This window comes from Bombina bombina, chromosome 9, assembly GCF_027579735.1.
Source record: "Bombina bombina isolate aBomBom1 chromosome 9, aBomBom1.pri, whole genome shotgun sequence".
NCBI classification, from domain to species: domain Eukaryota; kingdom Metazoa; phylum Chordata; class Amphibia; order Anura; family Bombinatoridae; genus Bombina; species Bombina bombina.
Window position 1 is genome coordinate 27,736,755 of NC_069507.1, and position 25,526 is coordinate 27,762,280.

At 40.9% G+C, this 25,526-nt stretch overlaps 1 protein-coding gene across 3 annotated transcripts in view; it reads right to left on the reverse strand.

The window, feature by feature from the left end:
• LOC128639809 (neurotrypsin-like) overlaps positions 1 to 25,526 on the reverse strand; it is a 114,163-nt gene that overhangs the window by 46,556 nt on the left and 42,081 nt on the right. For 2 of the 3 annotated variants that reach the window (XM_053691998.1, XM_053691999.1), the window contains 3 exons: positions 24,063 to 24,201; positions 21,226 to 21,404; positions 11,902 to 12,049 (listed from right to left, as the gene is read on the reverse strand). In XM_053691998.1, the coding sequence (XP_053547973.1) occupies positions 11,902 to 12,049; positions 21,226 to 21,404; positions 24,063 to 24,201 (466 nt within the window). The remainder of the gene's footprint in view (positions 1 to 11,901; positions 12,050 to 21,225; positions 21,405 to 24,062; positions 24,202 to 25,526) is intronic. The other variant, XM_053692000.1, reaches the window with a different exon arrangement.

The following is a 25,526-nucleotide window of genomic DNA, read 5'->3' on the forward strand; positions in this document are numbered from 1 at the left end:
AGCAGTGGGAATGTGGAGGATTCAGATGAGGAGACTCCAGGATGTAGCTGGGTCACAGTTAGAGGGCAAGGTAAAGGTAAGCAGAAGAGACAGGCCAGTTCTGAGCTGGTACACCCCAACAGATTTGCCAGATTAAGTGAAGATGTTGGGGATATCAGTTCAGGGGTGGCAGTGTCAGAGAGGGCTGTGTTGCCTAGTATAGTGAACAGTCCTTTAGTTGTGGAAGAGGAGCATACTATGGTGGGCAGTCCCTCAGACATGGTAGAGGGGCATACTATAGTTAACAGTTCTTTAGTCATGGAAGAGGAGCATACAAGTCAGGGCCTGAGACAGATGTTTGTGGTAGATTCTATCATTAGGAAGTTTGATAGGGAAATTTGTCATCCAGACCCTTTAAATAGAACAGTTTGCTGTCTTCCAGGGGCTCGTGTTAGGCATATTGTGGAGCGTATTGATAGATTGTTAGAGGGATGTGGGTCTGACCCTGCAGTCATGGTACATATTGGTACTAATGAAGGAATCAGCGGGAGATGGAGAGTCTTAAAAAATGACTTCAGGGAGTTAGGTAGCAAGCTTAAAGCAAGGACCTCCAAAGTAATATTTTCAGAGATATTACCAGTGGCGTGTGCTAATTCAGTAAGGCAGAAGGAGCTAAGGTCTGTTAATTCATGGTTAAAAACATGGTGTAAAAATGAGGGGTTTGACTTTTTAGAGCACTGTGCTGACTTTTCACTTGGTTACAATTTGTACAGTAAGGATGGATTGCATCTGAATAACATGGGTGCAGGTGTGTTGGGGGAAAGGATGGTAGCACGTTTAGAGAATCTTTTAAACTAGGCAAAGGGGGGGAGGGTCAGTTAGAACACAATAGAATAGAGAGATCAGTCTGTGAATCTGTCACTCTGATATCTCAAGGAAGAGATGACTTAAGAAATGTCACATTAGAAAGTATGGAGGAAAGCACACCAAGTATCAGCAGAAAGCACATGAAAATTAAATGTATGGCACATAAAATGGGGGAGCTGGAGTTGTAGAAGAGGACTATGATGTTATCAGTATAACTGAAACTTGGTGGGATGATTCACATGACTGGGCAGTTAACTTAGAGGGGTATACTTTATTACTTTAGGAGGGACAGAAATAATAAAAGGGGTGGAGGAATCTGCATGTATATTAAACCTAACCTTAAACCTACAATAAGGGAAGATATTTCTGATACAGGCGACAATGTAGAGACCCTGTGGGTGGAAATAAAGAGCGGGGGAAAATCCTAAAAAAATATTACTAGGAACATGCTACAAGCCCCCCAACATTAGTGACCTAGATGAAACTTGACTACTAATGCAAATAGGTAAGGCTGCTAATAATAGCGCTGTAATTATGGGAGATTTTAACTACCCTGATATAAACTGGGCCAAATAAACTAGTAATTCGGCTAAGGGGGATAGATTTTTAAATGTTCTCAGGGATAACTTCTTGTCACAATTAATAGAGGAGCCAACTAGGAGTAACGCTATATTGGATTTAATGCTATGAAATAATACAGATATAATATCAAACACAGAAGTCAAAGAACATTTGGGTAACAGTGATCATAACATGGTCACATTTGAAATCTCTTTTCATAAGCAGTGTCTTAAAGGTTTAACTAAGGCCTAGATTTAGAGTTTGGCGGTAGCCATCAAAACCAGCGTTAGAGGCTCCTAACGCTGGTTTTGGGCTACCGCCGGTATTTGGAGTCAGTCAGGAAAGGGTCTAACGCTCACTTTCCAGCCGCAACTTTTCCATACCGCAGATCCCCTTACGTCAATTGCGTATCCTATCTTTTCAATGGGATCTTTCTAACTCCGGTATTTAGAGTCGTGGCTGAAGTGAGCGTTAGAAATCTAACGACAAAACTCCAGCCGCAGAAAAAAGTCAGTAGTTAAGAGCTTTCTGGGCTAACGCCGGTTTATAAAGCTCTTAACTACTGTGCTCTAAAGTACACTAACATCCATAAACTACCTATGTACCCCTAAACCGAGGTCCCCCCATATCGCCGCCACTCGATTACATTTTTTTAACCCCTAATCTGCTGACCGCCACCTACGTTATACTTATGTACCCCTAATCTGCTGCCCCTAACACCGCCGACCCCTATATTATATTTATTAACCCCTAATCTGCCCCCACAACGTCGCCGCCAGCTACCTACAATAATTAACCCCTAATCTGCCGACCGCAAAGGGCCGCCACCTACATTATAGCTATGTACCCCTAATCTGCTGCCCCTAACACTGCCGACCCCTATATTATATTTATTAACCCCTAATCTGCCCCCCTCAACGTCGCCTCCACCTGCCTACACTTATTAACCCCTAATCTGCCGAGCGGATCTCACCACTACTATAATAAAGTTATTAACCCCTAATCCGCCTCACACCCGCCTCAATAACCCTATAATAAATAGTATCAACCCCTAATCTGCCCTCCCTAAAATTGTGGCAAACCTAGCCACTTCTGGACTATAACGTAAGAAAGGTTGTCTGTGACAGACCCTTCGGTCAGGACTGAAAGTGTTAACTTTATTTTCTAACCACAAGTGGCTGGCTCCAGCTACAATCTAATTAATGCTTAGCATTCTATTGTTTGATCACCCCCAGAGAGAAACGCCTAAGTGATAAGGAGAGTCAAGAGTGTCCTGTGGTTGAAGTGTTTAAGTAATATAATCCTATTGTATCATGTCAAGGGCGCTTCTCCCTTTTATCTAATGTACAACATTCTTTCAACCCCCATCTGGGGGGGGGGGGGGGTCAAAAACCTGTATAAATCTGTATGCTGCCTTCAAATAAAGTGTTATTCTGTTTAAAACCTGAAAACTGGCTGGGTTGTGAATTGCTGATTCCCTATGCAGGACATTGTTCCCTGGTGTTAACCCTTGGTATCCGGTTGGTACCGTTACAATTGGTGGCAGCGGTGGGATGAACCTTATCGCCCAGAAGAGCAACTACACAAGCCAGTAACCTCAGGAAGAGGGGGATTACTACAATACTGACTAAGATGGAAGGAGTACCAGGGACCGAAGTGAATGGAGATGGATTATTCTAAGCTAAAGAGACAAACGTAAAAGGAACTGCTAGAAGCCAGGGGAAAGATAGGCAGCAGCAAACCCAAGGCTATATTAATTGCTGAGCTGATGGAGGGAGACAGAGCTCGCAGCGCTACGCCTCCAGCAGCCATGGAGGAGACCCTATACCAGAGGGAAATGAGGACCAGGCTGGAATTTTTACCCCAACCTGTACCACGGGATATGCTATCCGTGGTAATGGCAGATGTGCAGGAGTACGTGATGGCACACAGTCCGCGGAATGCATCCTCCCGAGCAGAATCCATTTTGGACGCACTCAGCAACCCAGTAAGACCCAAAATCCCATACCATGCATTTAAAATGTTTTGTGAGGAGAAGGATGAGATTGATGGGTATTTACAGGATTTTGAGAGACTGTGCGAGTTACATGATTTGGAGCAGTCCGTATGGGTGCCGGTGCTAGCAGGCAAGCTAGCCGGTAGGGCAGCGGAAGCGTATCGCGCTGTACCCAGGGAGGACAGCAAGGATTACGCTAAAGTGAAGAGAGCGATCTTGGAAAGATATGCCATTACCTCAGAGGCATACCGGCGCAAGTTTAGAGGCCTGCGCAAGCCAGAAAGAGATTCCCATGCAGAGTGGGCCCACAAGCTGGATCAAGCATCTCAGGGGTGGATACAGGCCAGCCAAGCTACCACCATGGAAGAATTGCGACAACTGATGCTGTTGGAGCAATTCTTTAACGGCTTGTCCCCAGAAGCCCAAGAATGGGTGAGAGATCGAAAACCCCTCACCTTAACCGAAGCAGCCAGATTAGCAGACCAGCATTTTGATGCCAGGAGGCACCATGGACTACAGCCTAACAACGGACGGGCTAATATACAATGCCACACCTGCAAGCAGTGGGGACATATGGCACGTGAGTGCACCCAAAATCGGAGCAGACAAGCTTGGAACCAGGTCAGACAGAACCTGGCCCCAAGGGCGGCTGCTCACCATTACCAAACGGAGCCAGCCGCTCATGAGGTGTTGAGCACCCAAGCCGAGGAACCCCTGGGAATTCTGCATGAGGTGATGTCGGTCCAGGGACTTCGGGATTCGGGAGCTACTTTAACCCTGATAGCTCCCCATTTGGTGCCGGATACAGCACCCACTGGCGGATCCGTGGCAGTACGAGGGGCAGGGGGAGCAGTATACCGATTGCCCACTGCTAGAGTGGAGTACAGACCCCCAGTCACCCCAGCAGCTGCCAGTTACCAACCCCCGGCGCACCGCTATACCACACGGCCTCCGGCCACGAACTACCCTCAGAGAGCCCGGTTCAATTCGCGGGGCTACTCACAACCTATTCGGTGCTTTGGATGTAAGCAACTAGGGCACAAAAGACCAGAGTGTCCCCTAAATGCAGCGAATCAAGCACAGTCCTGGAGAAGACCCGCTGGCGGAATCCCACATAATCCTCAGCCTGTGGCCCGCTACGTAGAGGCGCCAGAATGCTGGGGCAGCCTACATGAAGCAGACCCCGTGCAAGCTGCCCACCGGAATAACCGGCAACGGGTTAAAGTGAATGGGAAGGAGGTCAGTTGTCTACGGGATACTGGTGCTACCATGACCTTGCTTCAAGAGAACTTGGTGCCTGAGAAACAGCACACTGGAGACACTGTGGCTGTGAGGGTAGCAGGGGGCACTGTGTTCCGCCTACCTGTTGCCAGGGTACATTTGGATTGGGGAGTGGGCGCTAGACTTGTGAATGTGGGGGTCAAGAAGGACTTACCTGCTGACGTTCTCCTTGGAAATGACTTGGCCCCCCTTGTTTCTGCCTATGCTCCCATGGATCCCGCTAATGTTAACCCTGTGACTACCCAAGCCCAGTCCCTCCGGGAAGAGACGCTTCCATGTTTGGGGTGGGGGCAGTACTGAGCCAAGTTGGAGCAGATGGCGGAGAACACCCCGTAGCTTACTTGAGCCGAAAGTTGTTGCCCCGGACATCCCCAAGCCGATCCGTTGGGATCAGACTGTGTATGCCGGCTTGGTTCTGGGGGAGCATTGTGGCAAACCTAGCCACTTCTGGACTATAACGTAAGAAAGGTTGTCTGTGACAGACCCTTCGGTCAGGACTGAAAGTGTTAACTTTATTTTCTAACCACAAGTGGCTGGCTCCAGCTACAATCTAATTAATGCTTAGCATTCTATTGTTTGATCACCCCCAGAGAGAAACGCCTAAGTGATAAGGAGAGTCAAGAGTGTCCTGTGGTTGAAGTGTTTAAGTAATATAATCCTATTGTATCATGTCAAGGGCGCTTCTCCCTTTTATCTAATGTACAACATTCTTTCAACCCCCATCTGGGGGGGGGGGGGGTCAAAAACCTGTATAAATCTGTATGCTGCCTTCAAATAAAGTGTTATTCTGTTTAAAACCTGAAAACTGGCTGGGTTGTGAATTGCTGATTCCCTATGCAGGACATTGTTCCCTGGTGTTAACCCTTGGTATCCGGTTGGTACCGTTACAGTATCAACCCCTAATCTGCCCTCCCTAACATCGCCGACACCTAACTTCAATTATTAACCCCTAATCTGCCGACCTTATCTCGCCGCTACTGTAATAAATGTATTAACCCCTAAAGCTAAGTCTAACCCTAACACTAACACCCCCCTAAGTTAAATATAATTTAAATCTAACAAAATAAATTAACTCTTATTAAATAAATTATTCCTATTTAAAGCTAAATACTTACCTGTAAAATAAACCCTAATATAGCTACAATATAAATTATAATTATATTATAGCTATTTTAGGATTTATATTTATTTTACAGGCAACTTTGTATTTATTTTAACTAGGTACAATAGCTATTAAATAGTTAAGAACTATTTAATAGCTAAAATAGTTAAAATAATTACAAAATCACCTGTAAAATAAATCCTAACCTAAGTTACAATTAAACCTAACACTACACTATCAATAAATTAATTAAATAAAATACCTACAATTATCTACAATTAAACCTAACACTACACTATCAATAAATTAATTAAATACAATATCTACAAATAAATACAATGAAATAAACTAACTAAAGTACAAAAAATAAAAAAGAACTAAGTTACAAAAAATAAAAAAATATTTACAAACATTAGAAAAATATTACAACAATTTTAAACTAATTACACCTACTCTAAGCCCCCTAATAAAATAACAAAGCCCCCCAAAATAAAAAAATGCCCTACCCTATTCTAAATTTAAAAAGTTCAAAGCTCTTTTACCTTACCAGCCCTGAACAGGGCCCTTTGCGGGGCATGCCCCAAAGAATTCAGCTCTTTTGCCTGTAAAAAAAAACATACAATACCCCCCCCCCCAACATTACAACCCACCACCCACATACCCCTAATCTAACCCAAACCCCCCTTAAATAAACCTAACACTAAGCCCCTGAAGATCTTCCTACCTTGTCTTCACCATGCCAGGTTCACCGATCGGTCCAGAGTCTTGATCCAAGCCCAAGCGGGGGGCTGAAGAGTGACGTCCATCCTCGTGCTGAAGTCTGGATCCAAGCGGCGGCTGAAGAAATCCATCATCGGGCTGAAGTCGGAAGTCCATCATCGGGATGAAGTCTTCTATCAAGCCGCATCTTCAATCTTCTTTCTTCTGGAGCGGAGCCATCTTCTTTCCAACCGACGCGGATCCAACCTCTTCAACCGACGCCTACTCGCCGAATGAAGGTTCCTTTAAGGGACGTCATCCAAGATGGCGTCCCTCGAATTCCGATTGGCTGATAGGATTCTATCAGCCAATCGGAATTAAGGTAGGAAAATTCTGATTGCCTGATGGAATCAGCCAATCAGAATCAAGTTCAATCCGATTGGCTGATCCGATCAGCCAATCAGATTGAGCTCGCATTCTATTGGCTGATCGGAACAGCCAATAGAATGCGAGCTCAATCTGATTGGCTGATTGGATCAGCCAATCGGACTGAACTTGATTCTGATTGGCTGATTCCATCAGCCAATCAGAATTTTCCTACCTTAATTTCGATTGGCTGATAGAATCCTATCAGCCAATCGGAATTCGAGGGACGCCATCTTGGATGACGTCCCTTAAAGGAACCTTCATTCGGCGAGTAGGCGTCGGTTGAAGAGGTTGGATCCGCGTCGGTTGGAAAGAAGATGGCTCCGCTCCGCTCCAGAAGAAAGAAGATTGAAGATGCGGCTTGATAGAAGACTTCATCCCGATGATGGACTTCCGACTTCAGCCCGATGATGGATTTCTTCAGCCGCCGCTTGGATCCAGACTTCAGCCCGAGGATGGACGTCACTCTTCAGCCCCCCGCTTGGGCTTGGATCAAGACTCTGGACCGATCGGTGAACCTGGCATGGTGAAGACAAGGTAGGAAGATCTTCAGGGGCTTAGTGTTAGGTTTATTTAAGGGGGGTTTGGGTTAGATTAGGGGTATGTGGGTGGTGGGTTGTAATATTGGGGGGGGTATTGTATGTTTTTTTTTACAGGCAAAAGAGCTGAATTCTTTGGGGCATGCCCCGCAAAGGGCCCTGTTCAGGGCTGGTAAGGTAAAAAAGCTTTGAACTTTTTTAATTTAGAATAGGGTAGGGCATTTTTTTATTTTGGGGGGCTTTGTTATTTTATTAGGGGGCTTAGAGTAGGTGTAATTAGTTTAAAATTGTTGTAATATTTTTCTAATGTTTGTAAATATTTTTTTATTTTTTGTAACTTAGTTCTTTTTTATTTTTTGTACTTTAGTTAGTTTATTTCATTGCATTTATTTGTAGATATTGTATTTAATTAATTTATTGATAGTGTAGTGTTAGGTTTAATTGTAGATAATTGTAGGTATTTTATTTAATTAATTTATTGATAGTGTAGTGTTAGGTTTAATTGTAACTTAGTTTAGGATTTATTTTACAGGTGATTTTGTAATTATTTTAACTATTTTAGCTATTAAATAGTTCTTAACTATTTAATAGCTATTGTACCTAGTTAAAATAAATACAAAGTTGCCTGTAAAATAAATATAAATCCTAAAATAGCTATAATATAATTATAATTTATATTGTAGCTATATTAGGGTTTATTTTACAGGTAAGTATTTAGCTTTAAATAGGAATAATTTATTTAATAAGAGTTAATTTATTTTGTTAGATTTAAATTATATTTAATTTAGGGGGGTGTTAGTGTTAGGGTTAGACTTAGCTTTAGGGGTTAATCCATTTATTACAGTAGTGGCGAGATTTGGTCGGCAGATTAGGGGTTAATAATTGAAGTTAGGTGTCGGCGATGTTAGGGAGGGCAGATTAGGGGTTAATACTATTTATTATAGGGTTATTGAGGCGGGAGTGAGGCGGATTAGGGGTTAATAACTTTATTATAATAGCGGCGCGGTCCGGTCGGCAGATTAGGGGTTAATAAGTGTAGGCAGGTGGAGGCGACGTTGTGGGGGGCAGATTAGGGGTTAATAAATATAATATAGGGGTCGGCGGTGTTAGGGGCAGCAGATTAAGGGTACATAGGGATAATGTAAGTAGCGGCGGTTTACGGAGCGGTAGATTAGGGGTTAAAAAAATATGCAGGGGTCAGCGATAGCGGGGGGCGGCAGAATAGGGGTTAATAAGTGTAAGGTTAGGGGTGTTTAGACTCGGGGTACATGTTAGGGTGTTAGGTGCAGACGTAGGAAGTGTTTCCCCATAGCAAACAATGGGGCTGCGTTAGGAGCTGAACGCGGCTTTTTTGCAGGTGTTAGGTTTTTTTTCAGCTCAAACAGCCCCATTGTTTTCTATGGGGGAATCGTGCACGAGCACGTTTTTGAAGCTGGCTGCGTCCGTAAGCACCGCTGGTATCGAGAGTTGAAGTTGCAGTAAATATGCTCTACGCTCCTTTTTTGGAGCCTAACACAGCCATTCTGTGAACTCTCAATACCAGCGGTATTTAAAAGGTGCGGCCAGAAAAAAGCACGCATAGCTAACGCACCCCTTCTAACGCAAAACTCCAAATCTAGGCCTAAGACTTTTAATTTTATGAAAGCAAAATTCAACGATTTAAGGAAATCATTAAATAACATAAATTGGGACAAAGTATTCTCTAATAAATTCAGAGGATAAATTAATAACATTTTAAACTTTGTTAAATAAATATACATATCAACAAATACCATATGGTTATTAAAAAAAAATCCAAGCCAATGTGGCTGAATAAAAATGTGTTAAGAGAAATTAGGAAAAAAGTAGGGCATTTAAATTATTCAAAGAAAATAGTACAGACTCAAAATTCCATATTTTTAAGGAATGTAACAAAGCATGCAAAAAAGCAATCAAATTAGCCAAAATTGAAAATGAAAAATTAATTGCAAAGGATTCTAAATCTAACCCTAAAAGGTTCTTTAAGTACATAAATAGCAAAAAATCTAAGAAAGACAATATAGGTACATTAAAATGCGTGGAGGGTAGCATGATTAACAGTGACAGGGAGAAGGCTGAGATACTAAACCAGTTTTTTTCTTCAGTATACACAAGAGAGGAACCATTGGATGATACTTTGGAACAAAATAGAACATGCCAGTCCATACCATTAACTGGATTATGTATAGAGGATATCAGGAACAAATTGGATAATATTAAGGTAAATAAAACTCCAGGCCCAGATGGAACTGTTATAGACAAACCTCAACTCTTAATTTTTCAAGACTCATTATCCTCAGGCATGGTACCCAAGGATTGGCATAAAAACTGATGTGGTGCCACTCTTCAAAAAGGGAAGTAGGGATGATCCAGGAAGCTATAGACCAGTTAGTCTGACATCAATAGTGGGGAAGATATTTGAAGGGATTATAAGGGATTATATTGATTAGCATATTCGTGTAAACAAGATTATGAGTTCTAATCAGCATGGCTTTATGAGAAATAGATCATGTCAAACTAATCTAATTATATTTTATGAGGAAGTAAGTAAAAATATAGATAAAGGGGAATCAGTTAATGTGATATACTTAGATTTTGCAAAGGCGTTTGATACAGTGCCACATGAGAGATTAATGCACAAAATTAAGGGACTCGGAATAGCTGAAAATGTTAGCTTATGGATAAATAACTGGATAAAAGATAGGGAGCAACGAGTAGTAGTAAATGGATCATACTCAGATTGGACAAAGGTAATCAGTGGAGTCCCCCAGGGATCAGTACTGGGCCCTATTCTTTTTAATATTTTTATAAATGACTTGGAGCAAGGATTAAATAGCGACATTTCCATTTTTGCAGATGATACTAAGTTAAGTAAGGTCATTAGGTCAGTGCAGGATGAACTTTCGTTACAAAGGGACCTGCAAAAATTAGAAGTATGGGCAGGTAAATGGAAAATGAGATTTAATATGGGAAAATGCAAGGTTCTACATTTTGGAAGTAAAAATAAGCAGGCAACGTATTATTTAAATGGGACAAGACAGCCAAACACAGGAGGAAAGGAATTTGGGGGTAGTAATAGATAACAAGCTAAAGATGGGGGCAGCAGCTAATAAGATACTAGCATGTATTAAAAGAGGCATTGATTCAAGGGAGGAAAGCATAATTATGTCACTATATAAATCCCTGGTAAGACCTCACCGTGAGTATGGAGTGCAGTTCTGGGGACCAATCTCAAAAAAAGATATTGCAGAACTAGAAAAAATTCAGAGAAGGGCCACAAAGCTAATAAGGGGTTTGGAGAATTTAACCTATGAGGAGAGGCTAGCCAAACTGGGTCTGTTTTCTTTAGAAGAAAGGCGCTTAAGAGGTGACATGATTACTTTATATAAATATATTCAAGGCCCATATACAGAGATGGCAGAAGGTCTGTTTATTCCAAGAAAATTGTTTGTGACCAGAGGTCACAATTTAAGGTTGGAGGAAAGGAGATTTAATCTCCTGCAACGGAAACATTTTTTCACTGAAAGAGCAATAAAATTGTGGAACTCATTACCAAAGGAGGTAGTGAATGCCAATACCCTAGATACATTTAAAAAATGTTTGGATACATTTCTGTCTATAAACAACATTTATTGATATGATTGCTAGTATTAAATGGCTCACCTTTTAGTGGGATTATTTAAGAATAACTGGAGCTTTTTGTATATATTTTAGATTTGTATAGGTTGGACTCGATGGACTTCGGTCTTTTTTCAACCTCATCTACTATGTTACTATGTTACAACATCAGCCTCTTTATCATCCCAATGATCTCACCTGAGTCTCAGCTGTCTGCACACAACATCAGCATCTTTATCACCCTAATGATCTCACCTGAGTACCAGCTGTCTGCACACAACATCAGCATCTTTATCATCCCAAAGATCTCACCTGAGTCCCAGCTGTCTGCACACAACATCAGTATCTTCATCCCAATGATCTCACCTGAGCCCCAGCTGTCTGCACACAACATCAGTATCTTTATCATCCCAATGATCTCACCTGAGCCCCAGCTGTATGCACACAACATCAGTATCTTTATCATCCTACTGATCTCACCTGAGTCCCAGCTGTCTGCACACATCAGTATTTTTATTATCCTACTGATCTCACCTGAGCCCCAGCTGTCTGCACACAACATCAGTATCTTTATCATCCCAATGATCTCACCTAAGCCCCAGCTGTCTGCACACAACATCAGTATCTTTATCATCCTACTGATCTCACCTGAGTCCCAGCTGTCTGCACACATCAGCATCTTTATCATCCGAATGATCTCACCTGAGTCTACCTGTCTGCACACAACATCAGTATCTTTATCATCCCAATGATCTCACCTGAGCCCCAGCTGTCTGCACACAACATCAGTATCTTTATCATCCTACTGATCTCACCTGAGTCCCAGCTGTCTGCACACAACTTCAGCATCTTTATCATCCCAATGATCATCACAGATTGTTCCCCATCTTCCATCATAGTAGATTTCTACACGACCCTCATATTGGTTCTGTCCTCCAACCAGTCGGAGCGGAGGCATCAAACCTACTCTTCAGATAAGGGAGAAGAAGGAATTGTGAACAGTGCTGTGTTAGCAACTCCAGGGCCAATAAATTATTAAATAAATGACTTAGTGAATGAATGGATCAAAATGATTAATTAATTAACAGAGATAGAAAATGAAGTGATATTTCATCTCCCATACATTAAATAGGTACAATAGAACAGATTAGTAACATAACCCACAAAACACAATATATATGGGTAAGTGTTTAGAGGTGTGGCTATCAGCTGTTTGAAAAAGCTTGTGTGTTTGCTCATTTCATTGTTTCTGTGCTGTGTTATTTCTACTATTCACTAACGCTTAGATTTAGAGTTCTGCGTTAGCCGTCAAAACCAGCGTTAGGGGCTCCTAACGCTGGTTTTGGGCTACCGCTGGTTTTTAGAGTCAGTCAGGAAAGGGTCTAACGCTCACTTTCCAGCCGACTTTTCCATACCGCAGATACCCCTACGCCATTTGCGTATCCTATCTTTTCAATGGGATCTTTCTAACGCCGGTATTTAGAGTCTTGGCTGAAGTGAGCGTTAGAAATCTAACGAAAAGACTCCAGCCGCAGAGAAAAGCCAGGAGTTAAGAGCTTTCTGGGCTAACGCCGGTTTATAAAGCTCTTAACTACTGTGCTCTAAAGTACACTAACACCCATAAACTACCTATGTACCCCTAAACTGAGGACCCCCACATCGCCGCCACTCTAATAAAAATGTTTAACCCCTAATCTGCCGACCACACACCGCCGCAACCTACATTATCCCTATGTACCCCTAATCTGCTGCCCCTAACACCGCCGACCCCTATATTATATTTATTAACCCCTAATCTGCCGCCCCCAACGTCGCCACCTACCTACAATTATTAACCCCTAATCTTCCGACCGGACCTCACCGCTACTATAATAAAGTTATTAACCCCTAATCCGCCTCACTCCCGCCTCAATAACCCTATAATAAATAGTATTAACCCCTAATCTGCCCTCCCTAACATCTCTGACACCTAACTTCAAGTATTAACCCCTAATCTGCCGACCGGACCTCACTGCTTCCCCTAAAGCTAAGTCTAACCCTGACACTAACACCCCCCTAAGTTAAATATAACTTAAGGGCTGGTAAGGTAAAAGAGCTTTTCTATTTTTATTTTAGAATAGGGTATGGCATTTTTTTATTTTGGGGGGCTTTGTTATTTTATTAGGGGGCTTAGAGTAGGTGTAATTAGCTTAAAATTGTTGTAATATTTTTATAATGTTTGTAAATTATTTTTTTATTTTTAGTAACTTAGTTCTTTTTTTATTTTTTGTACTTTAGTTAGTTTATTTAATTGTATTTATTTGTAGGTATTTTATGTAATTCATTTATTGATAGTGTAGTGTTAGGTTTAATTGTAACTTAGGTTAGGATTTATTTTACAGGTAATTTTGTAATTATTTTAACTAGGTAGCTATTAAATAGTTAATAACTATTTAATAGCTATTGTACCTGGTTAAAATTAATACAAAGTTACCTGTAAAATAAATATTAATCCTAAAATAGCTACAATATAATTATAATTTATATTGTAGCTATATTAGGGTTTATTTTACAGGTAACTATTTAGCTTTAAATAGGAATAATTTATTTAATAAGAGTTAATTTATTTTGTTAGATAAAAATTATATTTAACTTAGGGGGGTGTTAGTGTTAGGGTTAGACTTAGCTTTAGGGGTTAATACATTTATTAGAGTAGCGGTGAGGTCCGGTCGGCAGATTAGGGGTTAATACTTGAAGTTAGATGTCAGCGATGTTAGGGAGGGCAGATTAGGGGATAATACTATTTATTATAGGGTTATTGAGGCGGGAGTGAGGCGGATTAGGGGTTAATAACTTTATTATAGTAGCGGTGAGGTCTGGTCGGAAGATTAGGGGTTAATAATTGTAGGTAGGTGGCGGCGATGTTGGGGGCGGCAGATTAGGGGTTAATAAATATAATATAGGGGTCGGCGGTGTTAGGGGCAGCAGATTAGGGGTACATAGCTATAATGTAGGTTGCGGCGGTGTACGGAGCGGCAGATTAGGGGTTAATAATAATATGCAGGGGTCAGCGATAGCGGGGGCGGCAGATTAGGGGTTAATAATTGTAAGGTTAGGGGTGTTTAGACTCGGAGTACATGTTAGGGTGTTAGGTGCAGACTTAGGAAGTGTTTCCCCATAGGAAACAATGGGGCTGCGTTAGGAGCTGAACGCTGCTTTTTTGCAGGTGTTAGGTTTTTTTTCAGCTCAAACTGCCCCATTGTTTCCTATGGGGATATCGTGCACGAGCACGTTTTTGAAGCAGGCCGGGTCCGTAAGCAACGCTGGTATTTAGAGTTGCAGTGGCGGTAAATTATGCTCTACGCTCCCTTTTTGGAGCCTAACGCAGCCCTTCAGAGAACTCTAAATACCAGCATTGTTTAAAAGGTGTGGGGGAAAAAAAGCATGCGTAGCTAACGCACCCCTTCTAACGCAAAACTCTAAATCTAGCCGTAACATTGGCTATTTCTCAACTTAATTACTGATATTTCTATGGAAAGGACATGAACCTATCTTTTTTACATTATATTATTGACATTGCACACTTTCTGAAAACTAACAATATTGGCTTAAAGGGACAGTCTAGTCAAAATTAAACTTGCATGATTCAGATAGAGCAGCATTTTAAGCAACTTTCTAATTTACTCCTATTATCAATTTTTCTGTGTTCTTTTGGTATCTTTATTTGAATGTAAGCTTAGGAGTCGGCCCTTTTTGGTTCAGTACCTGGGTAGTGCTTGCTGATTGGTAGCTACATTTAGACACCAATCATAAAGCGCTACCCAGGTTCTGAACCAAAAATGGGCCAGCTCCTATGATTACATTCCTGCCTTTTCCAATGAAGATACCAACGGCTAGATTACGAGTTTTGTGTTATGAGCTGTGCGGTGCTAACGTGCACTTTTTTCTCACCACTCACTTCCCTGCAGCGCTGGTATTACAGTTATTTACAAACCCGGCATAAAAAGGCAAGAAGTGAGCATAGAGCAAAATTGTGCTCCATACCGCACTCCAATACCAGCACTGCTTAAGTCAGCGGTGAGCTGGTTGTACGTGCTCATGCATGATTTCCCCATAGACATCAATAGGGAGAGCCGGCTGAGAAAAAGTCTAACACCTGCAAAAAAGCAGCGTAAAGCTCAGTAACGCAGCCCCATTGATTCCTATGGGGAAACTAAATTTATGTTTACACCTAACACCCTAACATGAACCCCGAGTCTAAACACCCCTAATCTTACACTTATTAACCCCTAATCTGCCGCCCCAACATCTACATTATACTTATTAACCCCTAATCTGCCGCTCTGGACATCCCTGCCACTATAATAAACATATTAACCCCTAAACAGCCGCACTCCCGCATCGCAAACACTAGTTAAATATTATTAACTCCTAATCTGCTGCCCCTAACATCGCCACCACCTACCTACATTTATTAACCCCTAATCTGCCGCCCCCAACGTCGCTGACACTATACTAAAGTTATTAACCCCTAACCCTAAGTCTAACACTAACCCTAACACCCCCTAACTTAAATATAATTAAAATAAATCTAAATAAAACTTACTATTAATAACTAAATAATTCCTATTTAAAACTAAATACTTACCTGTAAAATAAACCTTAAACTAGCTACAATATAACTAATAGTTACATTGTAGCTAGCTTAGGGTTTATTGTTATTTTACAGGCAAGTTTGTATTTATTTTAACTAGGTAGAATAGTTACTAAATAGTTATTAACTATTGAATAACTACCTAGCTAAAATAAATACAAATTGACCTGTAAAATAAAACCTAACCTGTCTTACACTAACACCTAACCTAACCCTACAATTAAATAAATTCCCTAAATTAAATACAATTAACTAAATTCAATACAATTAGCTAAATTCAATACAATTAGCTAAATTACAAAAAACCCCCACTAAATTACAGAAAATAAAAAAAACAAATTACAAGATCTTTAAACTAATTACGTCTAATCTAATAGCCCTATCAAAATAAAAAAAGCCCACCCAAAAAAAAAAAAAAAACCAGCCTAAACTAAACTACCAATAGCCCTTAAAAGGGCCTTTTGTGGGGCATTGCCCCAAATAAATCAGCTCTTTTACCTGTAAAAAAAATTCCAACAACCCCCCCAACAGTAAAACCCACCACCCACACAACCAACCCCCCAAATAAAAGCCTAAATTAAAAAACCTAAGCTCCCATTGTTCTGAAAAGGGCATTTGGATGTGCATTGCCCTTAAAGGGGCATTTAGCTCTATTGCAGCCCAAACCCCTAATCTAAAAATAAAACCTACCCAATACACCCTTAAAAAATCCTAACACTAACCCCCGAAGATCCACTTACAGTTTTGAAGACCGGACATCCATCCTCAACGAAGCCGGGAGAAGTCTTCATCCAAGCGGCAAGAAGTCCTCAACGAAGCCAGGAGAAGTCTTCATCCAAGCCGGCAGCAGTGGTCCTCCAGACGGGCAGAAGTCTTCACCCAGACGGCATCTTCTATCTTCATCCTTCCGACGCAGAGCAGCTCCATCTTCAAGACATCCGGCGCGGAGCATCCTCTTCAATCAACGGCTTCTTCTACAATGAAGGTTCCTTTAAATGATGTCATCCAAGATGGTGTCCCTTAGATTCCGATTGGCTGATAGAATTCTATCAGCCAATCGGAATTAAGGTTGAAAAAATCATATTGGCTGATGCAATCAGCCAATAGGATTGAACTTCAATCCTATTGGCTGATCCAATCAGCCAATAGGATTGAGCTTGCATTCTATTGGCTGATAGGATAAGTTTAATCCTATTGGCTGATGGCATCAGTGAATAGGATTTTTTCAACCTTAATTCTGATTGGCTGATAGAATTCTATCAGCCAATTGGAATCTAAGGGACGCAATCTTGGATGACGTCATTTAAAGGAACCTTCATTGTAGAAGAAGCCATTGATTGAAGAGGATGCTCCGCCGCCGGATGTCTTGAAGATGGAGCCGCTCCGCATCGGAAGGATGAAGATAGAAGATGCCATCTGGGTGAAGACTTCTGCCCGTCTAGAGGACCACTTCTGCCGGCTTGGATGAAGACTTCTCCCGGGTTCGTTGAGGACTTCTTGCCGCTTGGATGAAGACTTCTCCCGGCTTCGTTGAGGATGGATGTCCGGTCTTCAAAACTGTAAGTGGATCTTCGGGGGTTAGTGTTAGGATTTTTTAAGGGTGTATTGGGTGGGTTTTATTTTTAGATTAGGGGTTTGGGCTGCAATAGAGCTAAATGCCCTTTAAGGGCAATGCCCATCCAAATGCCCTTTTCAGGGCAATGGGAAGCTTAGGTTTTTTTAGTTAGGCTTTTATTTGGGGGGTTGGTTGTGTGGGTGGTGGGTTTTACTGTTGGGGTGGTTGTTTGTATTGTTTTTTGACAGGTAAAAGAGCTGATTTCTTTGGGGCAATGCCCCGCAAAAGGCCCTTTTGAGGGCTATTGGTAGCTTAGTTTAGGCTAGGTTTTTTTTTATTTTGGGTGGGCTTTTTTATTTTGATAGGGCTATTAGATTAGGTGTAATTAGTTTAAAGATCTTGTAATTTGTTTTTTATTTTCTGTAATTTAGTGTTTTTTTGGTTTTTTTTGTAATTTAGCTAATTGTATTGAATTTAGTTATTTGTATTTAATTTAGGGAATTTATTTAATTGTAGGGTTAGGTGTTAGTGTAAGACAGGTTAGGTTTTATTTTACAGGTCAATTTGTATTTATTTTAGCTAGGTATTTATTAAATAGTTAATAACTATTTAGTAACTAATCTGACTAGTTAAAATAAATACAAAGTTGCCTGTAAAATAAAAATAAACGCTAGCTACAATGTAACTATTAGTTATATTGTAGCTAGCTTAGGGTTTATTTTACAGGTAAGTATTTAGTTTTAAATGGGAATTATTTAGTTATTAATAGTAAGTTTTATTTAGACTTATTTTAATTATATTTAAGTTAGGGGGTGTTAGGGTTAGACTTAGGTTTAGGGGTTAATAAATTTAGTATAGTGGTGGCAACGTTGGGGCGGCAGATTAGGGGTTAATAAATGAAAGTAGGTGGTGGCGATGTTAGGGGCGGGAGATTAGGGGTTAATAATATTTAACTAGTGTTTGCGATGCGAGAGTGGGGCGGTTTAGGGGTTAATATGTTTATTATAGTGGCGGCGATGACCGGAGCAGCATATTATGGGTTAATATTTTTATTATAGTATTTGCAATGCAGGAGGGCCTCGGTTTAGGGGTTGATAGGTAGTTTATGGGTGTTAGTGTAGTTTTTAGCACTTTAGCTATGAGTTTTATGCTACAGCGTTGTAGTGTAAAACTCATAACTACTGACTTTAGAATGCGTTACGAATCTTGACGGTATAGGGTGTACCGCTCACTTTTTAGCCTCCCAGGACAAACTTGTAATATCGACGCAATGGAAGTCCCATTGAAAATAGACTATACACAAATTGTATAAGTTGATTTGCGGTAAGGCCAAAAAAGTGTGCGGTGCCCCTAAATCTGCAAGACTCGTAATACCAGCGGTAGTAAAAAAGCAGCGTTATGAGCCTTAACGCTGCTTTTTTTCTCATAACGCAAGACTCGTAATCTAGCTGCAAGAGAATGACGAAAAATTGATAATAGGAGTAAATTAGAAAGTTGCTTAAAAATGCCTACTCCATCTGAATCATGAAAGTTTAATTTTGACTAGACTATCCCTTTAATCACACACACAGATGTGCATTTGGGTTTCAGGCGAATGTAAATTGTTTGAATTTTGCTGATTCGTCAAGTCGGTTGATACACGGACAGCTGAATACATTAATGGATAAAATGGACGAAAAGCAAATGATTGATTGATTAAATTGATTCATTAATTTGTTCATGCCGTTTGGCACCAAAAAAGGTGCATAAATGGGGGGAAGAATCATATTGTTTGGTTAATAAGCTCCTTGATTTATAATGATGTACAGGGGGTCTGACCATTCATGTGTCATCCCCTGCCCAATCCTGCTATAGCATCACTAATGACTGATGTTAGGGACAGCCGGCCAGGCACTAAATGCTGGGATTTAGTCATACAGAAGCTGTATATTCTTTTAACATTGAAAGATATTTTTTTAATTGTTTGAATCCTATAATGTAAGATTTTTGATAATATTAATTATCTATATTAGCTGCTCCCATTGGAATTAACAGTAACAATTCCAAATCCAATATTCGTAAACTGAATCCCTGAATGAACGAACTTCGGCCGAACCGAAATCCGAATCAGAAACAAATATTTCGGACTAAACTCATTTTTCACCCATGCTCATGTCTAATTGTCACTATAGGTAACTTAGCTCATCTACCAGTAGAGTTGTATAACTTAATTGGTGCAGAAGCTTAAAGGGACAGGAAACCAAATTATATAAATGGAGTACTCAATTTTAATCAACTTTCAATTTACTTCTATTATGTAATTTGTTTAGTTCTCTTGGTATCCTTTGTTGAAAAGCATACATAGGAAGGCTCAGAAGCTGGGAGCTAGCTGCTGATTGGTACCTGCACATATATGCCTTTTTTTCATTGGCTTACCAATGTGATCAGCTTACTCCCAGTAGTGCATTGCTGCTCATTCAACAAACAATTTGAAGAGAATAAAGCACATTTGATAACAGAAGTAGATGATAACATAAGTAGATTGGAAAGTTATTTAAAAATGTATTCTCTATCTCAATCATGAATGAAAATGTTTGGGTTTCATGTCCCTTTAAGGGACAATAAACATTTTGTGATTATCTTCGTTTTCTGCAGATTAGACCCAGTGAGAAGTGTGCAGTTGTGTTTTATAAGAAATTACTGTCTATTTTTTGCTCAGTGGCACTCAGGGTCACACAAAAACAAACACTGGAGGGTTGGATGTTATCCACAAGCTGTAGTTTATCTGCACTGATATGAAATATCGTAACTATGATTCTAACCAAGTGTCCTCTATTAACATTCACCTCAATAAAACAGTTAGCCTTAAGAGCTGTTTGCTACAGGAATTGTAGGATATAAAGTGAGGCAGTGCAAATCCTACTGTCACATGATCTGTCACAAACAGTGAGGATTTACCTTCAGGTGGGGAGCAAGTTACAGAGGCAATAAACCCCTGCTTGCAGCCAGTATTCATATTCAGGGTCTGTCTGTAGTTGCAGTGTAGCAGAGCTAGTGAGGATTTACCTTTAGATGGGGAGCAAGTTACAGAGGCAATAAACCCCTGCTTGCAGCCAGTATTCAGGGCCTGTCTGCAGTTGCTGTCACGCTGCTCCTCTGCTCTGCTGTGGCCGTTGCCATAGACACAGGCACTCCTCCTGTTGCTAGGGATACAGCAGTGTAACTGCAGCACAGTGATGACATCATTACCGCCTGCCCTGTCTTCCCTATGTAAAGGCCTCAGTCTCTCTCACCTGTGCCAAGGTATAGGTGTTACTTCTTGTGCTCCTGGGTGCTGTATATCTGTATGCTGAATTGCTGTATTGATTCACTGTTGCTGAACTCTGCCTGTTTTGACTATTCTGCTTGCCTTAACCCCTGAATTGCTGGACTGCTTAACTGTTGATGAACTCTGCCTGTTTGACTACACTGCTTGTCTTAACCCCTGAATTGCTGGATTGCTTTACCATTGATTAACTCTGCCTGTTTTGACTACTCTGCTTGCCTTAACCCCTGAATTGCTGGATTGTTTTACAGTTGATTAACTCTGCCTGTTTTGACTACTCTGCTTGCCTTAACCTCTGCATTGCTGGATTGCTTAACTGTTGATGAACTCTGCCTGTCTGACCATTCTATTGGTTTGCCCCTGAACTGTTGTACTGCTGGATATCCTTTTGTTGCAGACTCCTGCCTGTTTCCAGTCCTTCTGTTGGTTTGCCCTTGAACTGCCATACTGCTGGATTGCTGCTGAGTACTGCCCTGCCTGCTGTGAGTACTGCTTACATTATTTTACAAACTCTCTCTCTGCTCTGGGATATTTCCTATCAATCCACTTGACGCCGGGATAAAAAGACTACTGGCCAAGTTTGGTCTGATAGTGGAATATCCCACGAGCATTACATTTGCACTGTAGCAGAGCTAGTGAGGATTTACCTTCAGGTGGGGAGCAGGTTACAGAGGCAATAAGCCCCTGCTTGCAGCCAGTATTCAGGGCTTGTCTGTAGTTGCAGTGTAGCAGAGCTTTCTCATCTCCTCTGCAGTTTAAAGCATCAAGATGAACTGGAGATGCCCATGAACTGTATTCTGTGCTTCTCAAGGCTGTACCAATCTCACTGATACAAGAGAGAGAAAATAAAACAAACAGTATTAGTCCGCTAGTTATTAGAGATGCAACAAAGTCATGTATTTAGGGTTCAATACAAAAAGACTATTTCCAAAAGTACTGTTGAATATAAAATACTATGGGCCAAGTGGGGCAGTATTTAATGCTCCAGCTCGCGTGTTAACTCTGCTAGAAGTAAGCTATTTGCGAGCGTTGGGTAGCACATGTATTACAAGTTAAAAGTAAGAAGTTGTCGCTCGTGCAGTAACCCGATGCATGCAAAAAGCAGAACTCCAAAGATATTGCGTGCGTTTACGTATTCCACCAAAGAAGTAAATGGAGCAAAAAAAGTGGGGAAAAACACCCTACTCGCACGCAAACACGATCACATATTCTCAAGTGTGATAACCCGACATGAAAATATGAATATGAGAGAGAGAGAATTGCTTTACAGTAAACATACACTATAACAAATATGAATATTGCATGCATATGTTACATGTTTTCATCTACTTAAAGGGCCACTCAACCTAAAAAATGTTCCTACTTATTTAGATAATGTTTGCAGCGATTAGTATTGCAAACAGTATCCCAATGTGGATCGATATCTAGTGTGTAAGTAATAATACTTACTAGTTCCTCATCGGCCGTTTATAGATGGCCGCCTGAGCCCTCCTACTCCGACGTCCTCCTGATGTTGTACTCATCGTCCACAAACGGAAACAAGTCAATATTGCATGGACCCGCGATTTGCGCATACGCAATGCGCCATTTATGCTCAAGGGGGCTTTTTCAGTTATGAACTGTAGTATTCTAAAAATCAGGAGCTAATGGAGAGAGGTGTCTTATCTTTTAACTGATTACAATATAGGTGTACAACGTGGAAAGAAGCTCCTACTAATTAAATAAAAGTAACTCTAAAACACCAGCGGGTAATACTTTATTAACCATTTATTTAGGCAAATCAATGCAGCTCTCTATAGCAGTGAAGCAGTTAATTTACAAACTGTGTATAGATAATCTAGTAAATAAATCTAGCGCCTGTATGGTGTATCCTATAGGCTCCGGATGTGTTGACTCCTAGTCGTAAACTAAGATTTTGGAATTAATGTAAAAATAACCAGAGCGCCTCACCTGATGGTGAGTACCTATTTGGGGGGTTAGACTTAGATTTATTAGGATTATTGCGTTGTGTGGGTTTGGCGGATTAGGGGTTAATAGTTTTATTCGTTTTTTTGCGATGTGGGTTAATGGCGGATTAGGGGTTAATAGTTTTTATAGGTAGTTTGCGATGTTGGGGTTGGCGGATTTAGGGGTTAATATTTTTATTACGTAGTTTGTTATGTGTGTGTGAATGGCGGATTAGGGGTTAATAGTTTAATTAGGCATATTGCATTGTGGGGGGTTGTCGGTTTAGGGGTTAATACTTTTATTATTAGTTCCAATGTGGATTTGATGGCGGATATAGAGGTTTTGACGTGTCAGGTTTATTTTTGGGAGGCGGGTTAGACTTTTACGCAAGATTTGATGGGGTTTTTTATTTTTTTATGCGCCGACAGTTTCTAAAGTGCCGTAAGTCACTGGCAACTCCAGAAATTTGTATTTACGCCCATTTCTGGACATCGCTAGTTTATCCGACTTACGGCACTTTATGAACTGGTGGTGGGATTTATGTAATACCCCGATTTGCAAGGTGAAATTACAGGGGGGGGGCGCGGGATTCAGCAGGTGTGCTGAAGCCTGTGCCGTATATGTAATCTTGCCCTATATATCTCGATCTACATTGGGATACTGTTTGCAATACTAATCATTACAAACATTATGTAAATAAGTAGGAACTGCATTTAACTGCAAACGGCTCCAGTGCACTTATATATTTATTTCTATATATGTTTACATATGTATTTAAGTGTTTATGTGTGTATATATGTCTGTAAATACATATAAACATATAATAATACATATGTTCACACATATAAACATATATATATATATATATATATATATATATATATATATATATATATATATATATATACATACATATACATATTTAGGCATGTATATGCATGTGTTTCAATGTTAAAGCCCTTTCCCGCCTTTTTTTCCCCTCATGTCTTTAAGCCCTTGTAACGTTTTTGTGCAAATGTAAAACAAATATATACTTTTTTTTCTGTTTCACAAACAGTTAAATGAAAGCTCTGAGGTCACGCTTTACCTATGCATGTTAAATTCAATTGCGCTCAATCAATCACGTTTACTTTCAACTTGTAATACGAGCGATACATCCGACGCAAACACCCACAAAAAAAAAATATTGCTTGCACGTAACTGTTAGCGCGCCACTCGTAATTTGGCCCTATATGTCTAAAAAACAATAGCGAGAGAGAGGGGTGCTACTAAGACCAATTTAATGTGTCATATAGTTTATTTGTGTGGTTATAGCACTTTCATACTCACAGTTTATAAAACAAGATAGAACTCCAGGAGTAAAACTGTAAACTCTAATTTACTTTTACAGTTTTTTTAAAGGCATTAAATGCACAGGGGAGTTTTAAAATAAAATAATATAACAAAATAAAATGTCCCTTTAACAACCAGTATACTGGTGCCTATGGACAGTGAAGGACCATTACCCTCACAGAGCTTAGTAATACTCAGTGCCAACCTGAAGCCCAGCTGTCTGCAGACCACACTCGCATCCCAGTCAGTCCAATGATAACCACAAATAGACCCCCAAATCCCATTGAAATAAAGCTGTACTGCCCCTTTGTCCCGAGACAAATCGCCCACCAGACGGAGTGCACCTGAAGCAAAAAATACAAAGTTGTAGGGTTATTCCATTACTCATTTAAAGACAATAGAATTCTCCACTGCCCCCCAAAGACACAGCTGTGTCCATCTCACACGCACCAAACACACAGCTGTGTCCATCTCACACGCACCACAGACACAGCTGTGTCCATCTCACACACACCACAGACACAGCTGTATCCATCTCACACACACCACAGACACAGCTGTGTCCATCTCACACGCACCACAGACACAGCTGTATCCATCTCACACGCACCACAGACACAGCTGTGTCCATCTCACACACACCACAGACACAGCTGTATCCATCTCACACACACCACAGACACAGCTGTGTCCATCTCACACACACCACAGACACAGCTGTATCCATCTCACACACACCACAGACACAGCTGTGTCCATCTCACACGCACCACAGACACAGCTGTGTCCATCTCACACACACCACAGACACAGCTGTGTCCATCTCACACACACCACAGACACAGCTGTGTCCATCTCACACACACCACAGACACAGCTGTGTCCATCTCACACGCACCAAAGACACAGCTGTGTCCATCTCACACACACCACAGACACAGCTGTGTCCATCTCACACGCACCAAAGACACAGCTGTATCCATCTCACAAGCACAACATATACAGCTGTGTCCATCTCACACGCACCAAAGACACAGCTGTATCCATCTCACAAGCACAACATATACAGCTGTGTCCATCTCACACGCACCAAAGACACAGCTGTATCCATCTCACAAGCACAACATATACAGCTGTATCCATCTCACAAGCACCAAAGACAGCTGTATCCATCTCACAAGTACCAAAGACACAGCTGTGTCCATCTTACACGCACAACATATACAGCTGTGTCCATTTCACATGCACCAAAGACAGCTGTATCCATCTCACAAGCACCAAAGACAGCTGTATCCATCTCACAAGCCCCAAAGACACAGCTGTGTCCATCTTACATGCACCACAGACACAGCTGTGTCCATCTCACACGCACCATAATACCATAGGTCTTTCATTTACCTATGAGTATAATAAATCAAGTATACACTACTTGGACGTCACTCTCATGGGCTCCAACTCTGACAAAGGAGGATATATCAGTACCAAGATCTACCGAAAACCCTCTGCAGGGTTTTTAAGGCCATCACAAAAGGACAGTTCATCAGAACTCTTAGAAATTGCTCTGATGACCTGAATTTTCAAGAGCAGACAGATGAACTGACAGAAAGACTTATCTCTAGATCCTATCCAGAACCAATGGTAAAAGGAATTAGGAGGTCAATTGAATCAA